A 5,000-nucleotide genomic window follows, 5' to 3' on the forward strand; every position below is an offset into this window, starting at 1 on the left:
CCACAGCCTGTCCCAAGAGCAACCTGGGAAAAATTAATATATTTCAAACAGAAATTATATTCGCATAGATCCTTCAACTCTTATACATTAGGCATTTTTCACAGGGTTAGATCAGTAATGCATTTTTCCTTTTATTGATCTTGCAAGCCACTTATTCCTTCAATTATGTAAATAAAGCATCATACCAAATTTTAATTAGCATTACTTTATGATGAATGTATCCTACACAGACTCAAATATCATACCATAATTCTAGAAAATAATAGAAAACAAATACATCTTAAGATAATTGTCCCAAGGTGGACATCTGAAAATGTGGCCCATCTTGGAAGGGTTAAAGTAGTTTCCAAATATCCTTGGTAACAAATAATTACAGAATAGAATTCATAAACATTGCTATACTTATCAAATAACAGGAAAATGTAAAAACTAAGTTAAATAAAAAGGAAAAAAAAGAAAAGAACGAAAAGTCACCAAACCCTCTTCAGTACCTCCATTGATTTCTTCCACATTGCTGTTGCAATATCGTGATTTTTGTTCTCAGTGACAAACAAGTCCTCCAAGCACACGCAGCGTCCCTCCCATGTTGAGTAAGTGTAATAGCAGAGTGCATATCCCACCAAACACTCATTTCTCTCCGCAATAACACAATAGAAACCAGGAGAAGAGCTGAAGCCAATTTCTTCCAGTCCTGGGATGAGAAATGTTTTGAAAGTCAGTTTAGGAATAAATGGGGAAAGAAAGGGATGAGGTGGATGGAGGAGAAAGAGCGAGAGGTTGAATGTACAGGAAGATAATATAACATAACATGACAAAAACGAAAGAAAAAATATTCAACTGTATAATAACAATAACAAAATAATTGTAACATACAATATTCATCATTATGTAATAACAATAGAAATAATAACAGTGAAGTGATAATAATAATAATGATCAATGTCATCATAATCATCATAAGAGAAGGAAAACACCAAAGATGCTGGAAATGCTAAAAACAGACAAACAGAGAATCCAATATGTTTCAACAAATATTACTTATCAACATACTAATAATATTTCTCCTGCAAGGAAATAGAAACAAGATTTTTGAGCACATCTAGTTTCAACAATATTCACTCAAGCAAAAATAGATACCATACTTTCAGGTGTTAGATTAGGATCAACAGGAATTTTCCGGGACTGCGATGCCTCCTGCACTAATTTGTAGATGGATGCACAGTCGGATTTCTTGCCTTCTCTTACAACCAGCTGCGACATGTTGCCAAATCTCAACTGAAATTAGAGGTAGAACATTTTAAGCTTGCATACTTATATTCTTTGCGGTACATATAATTGGCACTCAGTTTTCTTTGAGGCATACATTTCAAAATGAAATTTCTTATGAAAGGTTGAATAATCATTCAATGCTGAAAATATGCAGTATTTTCATCTTTGTATCAACTTGAAACATTGTTGAGGTCTCACTTGTAAATGAAATGTCAGTGTTAAATATTGGAAAAATGTTGCAATTCCAGCAATGAACTATCAACAATCATTCAATGTTGAAAATGTGTTGCATCTTCAATCTTGTTTGAATACTGAAAAACAGTTAAATCCTTCACATTAAAATGTAAATATCAACCCTCTTGAGACAGGTCACATCTGAAGATACACAGCCCAGTGTGTGTTTTCTGATATTTTCTAGCATTATAGATGAAATATGAGTCTATATACGATATATCACCAAAGTGATAAATTGGCATTTAGTATGATAGGTCACGATAACTGAAGGAATAGACAATTTTAAATTTCAACAAAAGGAAAAATGCAGTACGAAGGTGATCTGACCCCATGAAAACAAATGTTGCAGAAGGGTTACAACCATGTAGATTTATAGCTGTTAAGCATTGCAAACATTACTACTACTTTCAATGTTCAAATGACACTGAGTGCCTGCTGAGTTTATGTTTAAGGTTTTTACACATGATCCAGCACCTAATGCAAAAACACAAGGAAGGGTAATAAATGAGAACTTATCCCAAAAAGACAACAAAAACTTGCTCAAACAGAATTGTACTTAGGAATATGGAACTTAACAGAAACATATGCAACAAAAGTCAGACACAGTGTAAGCATAAACCAGTACAAGTCAGAAACAGTCAAGAAAAAAAAAACAAAAAAACTAGAGAATAATCATAAATATAAACCAAGAGAATCACACAAGAGATAGAGTTTATACAATGGTATCACCAACCATAAGAATAAAGATGGTATTTAAAATGGGTACATGAAAATATGGTAACGACAATAGTCACAACAGCTATATGGCCGACACTAGTGTATATTTGCTGCACTGGTTATGGAATCCATACTTATCCTAATGACACCAGGTGTGTCTCAAAGGTGTTTTTTTTCATAGGCTAGGAAAAAATTGTACAGGACATTAACCCTGTCCATTGCTCTTAACCTTATGCTTGGATGGCTGTTGGCTTGAATGAGGAAAACCTGATCTGAGAGTTTTCACTTATTGTGAGGTATTTAGTGTCCATTTCAGCCTTCAGGGTAGTACAGTGGTATTGCATCGAGCCTACAACCAGCAGATCTAGCACCACCTGAGCTTGTGAGTTTCTACTGACCCCTGGCAATTGCTGTTGTGGCTGGGCACCACGGTGGGTAAGGACCAGGCTCAGAATGACTGTCAAGTCAGCTATAGCTAGTACAAGATCATGAGCCCAATAAGCATCTGCTCTGCGCATCTGGCTTATCCTTATTCGTATGTGTCCATTCATCAGTTTTAGGAAGGTTGCAATAGATTGATTGCTCCATATTTTAAATCGTGTGAATTAGACTCCATGTAGGAAATAATTTAGATTTATGAGAGGACAGATGCAATATCTTTTTATTTAGATGTTTGTGAAATCATGTATATGATAATTAGAGGTGGAAACTTGAAAAAGATGGTTACAGTGTTATCCTATTTTCAAATTATGGAGAGCATATTGCTCCAAAACTCAGTAAAACCTTGAATATTTTTATGCCTACACCACCAAATGTATTACTAAATACATGAAACAAACTATCTACTAATTCTGTCTTATAATAATGATGATAATCATTATGATGATGACATTGAGGTTTAGTAAATAACTCAGTGTGGACAAATGCACAAGCTGAAGCTCTGGTTTTCATAATATGTATACATGCGTTTGGGTTCAAATTGCAATTGCATGCATATATGCCGTCCTGGTCAAAAGAACATGTGTAATCCCCAGCACTCTTGATTATACTTACTTTAATACTTTAGAGAGTCTTGAACAGGGAATTCGCTCTACAAGAATTTCCTCTCCTGGCCAACCCTCTCGCTCCTATTGTCCAGAGATTAAGAATGAAATGCACCAAGGCCTCCTTGACGTCACCATGGCAACGGTGTCGCTTCTGTAATGTATTATATAGTAGAGTAAGCATTCGAATGTGATGATATAACTAAGACTTTGCCTTATATCTTTATTATACTGACATGCTTTGTCATATTCATTTATTTTACAGGAAAATAATCAAATTCTTAAATTGAGAAAGTGCACAAAAACAATCATTTAATCCATATCAGTCATTCACAATTTGACATCCTATGATACCAACACGAACGATATTCCCTTTATATTCCAAGTCGGACTTGCATCACTCGAAATGGAAAACGTTTTAGGTAAATCCTGCAAAGGTATGAGTGAACCATGTTCAAACGGGGTTAAGTTTCTATCAGCAAACCAATCAAAATTGGTATCAATGGATTCCTTGTGGTTTCCAATGTAGATTTATTGGGGTTTTAGCCCTCGCTTATCCAAGCCCGTGAGTTTCCACTGTCACCTGGCGCTTAATGACGTCGCCTGGCACCACGATGGTAAAGACCAAGCTCAGATCGAGTCAACGCTCGTTGGCACTCTCTCTCGAGTCGGCACACGCTGACACAGGCGTCAGGCGGGCTCGCCTCAGTGCATCCGCATCGCATATCTGCCTTATCCTTATCCTTAGCCATCCATTATCCAACAACAGCGAAAGTGCTAGACCCGATATGTGGGATGGGCGTGAAGTATCCCAGGGAAATTGCAGGGTAAAGTCGGTAAATAGATGGACGCCTATCATTGTCTATTAACTACCAGCAATTGCAATATCACTCAGCGCAACCGATACATATGCGATACAAATAATCTGCAGATAAGAAAGATGTGACTTGGCCGGACTTTATCTTGCCGGTCAAGAGTGATGGAGATTTTGTGTTCTAGGTGGATAGGGAGGGGGGGGGGGGGGAAGGGTGATAGGAAGCGCAGCCCCCTAATAATTGTTCAAATGCAAAACTTATGCAAAAAATAACCTCGCTCATTCCGAATATTTGCCGATTTTACCTCGTTATTTCCCTGGGATGCTTCATATCTTCCCCACACATCGCGTGTCGTCTCGTCACTGTTGTTGTTGTTGTTATAGGGTGGGGGAGCCGAGGAGCGTTCTCCTCGCCAGCTCCACCACTCCAGGCGGGTTCTCCGACAGGATGTCGAGCGTCAGAGAAGGAGTCCCGAATATCCTTTGTCTTTCCCCCATTGTTCTGTCACACTCCGTCAACCAGTGTTGAAGGGTGTGATCTTTGTCGGGGCAGTGCGGGCAAGTCGGGTCCACGGACTCATCAATACGATGTTGGTAGGCCCGCAAGTTCTTGTGGTGACCCGATCTTAGGCGAGCTAGGACGACTTGGTCCGCACGGCTCCTGATTTCCTTGTCCTTGTCAGTAGTGTAGCCTTTGTAGGTCTGTGCTGTCCGTTCGTGGGCTATAGGCGGGTCTCGGATCTCCCGTCGGATGTGTGCCTTCACGGCTGCGAAAGAGATTGGCTCTTGTTCCTCTTGGATGGGGTCAAGAGAGGCTGCTTCCTTCGCTGCAGTGTCCACAATTTCATTTCCGGGGATGTTCACGTGACTGGGGATCCATTGCACTGATACGGTGGAACTGCAGTCCTCCAGCGCTGCTAGCA

The 5,000-nt window shown here is 39.0% G+C and overlaps 1 protein-coding gene across 4 annotated transcripts in view; it reads right to left on the reverse strand.

Moving 5' to 3' along the window:
* Positions 1-4,429, reverse strand: part of LOC122260805 (spermidine/spermine N(1)-acetyltransferase-like protein 1) — a 13,795-nt gene extending 9,366 nt beyond the window's left edge. The window contains exons 1-5 of one of the 4 annotated variants that reach the window (XM_043028211.2): positions 3,847-3,977; positions 3,274-3,417; positions 1,143-1,275; positions 492-691; positions 1-23 (exon numbers count right to left, since the gene is read on the reverse strand). The exon at positions 1-23 is cut by the window's left edge and continues 141 nt beyond it. In XM_043028211.2, coding sequence (XP_042884145.2) covers positions 1-23; positions 492-691; positions 1,143-1,260 — 341 coding nt within the window. In that variant the 5' untranslated portion in view covers positions 1,261-1,275; positions 3,274-3,417; positions 3,847-3,977. Of the gene's footprint in view, positions 24-491; positions 692-1,142; positions 1,276-2,449; positions 2,473-3,273; positions 3,418-3,621; positions 3,978-4,382 lie in introns of those variants that run through there. The other 3 variants (XM_043028212.2, XM_086548065.1, XM_086548066.1) reach the window with 3 other exon arrangements.
* Positions 4,430-5,000: the final 571 nt, after the last annotated feature.

The sequence above is a fragment of the Penaeus japonicus genome, unplaced genomic scaffold, assembly GCF_977035675.1.
Source record: "Penaeus japonicus unplaced genomic scaffold, GWHDUDI00000001_assembly GWHDUDI00000020, whole genome shotgun sequence".
Taxonomy (NCBI): Eukaryota; Metazoa; Arthropoda; class Malacostraca; order Decapoda; family Penaeidae; genus Penaeus; species Penaeus japonicus.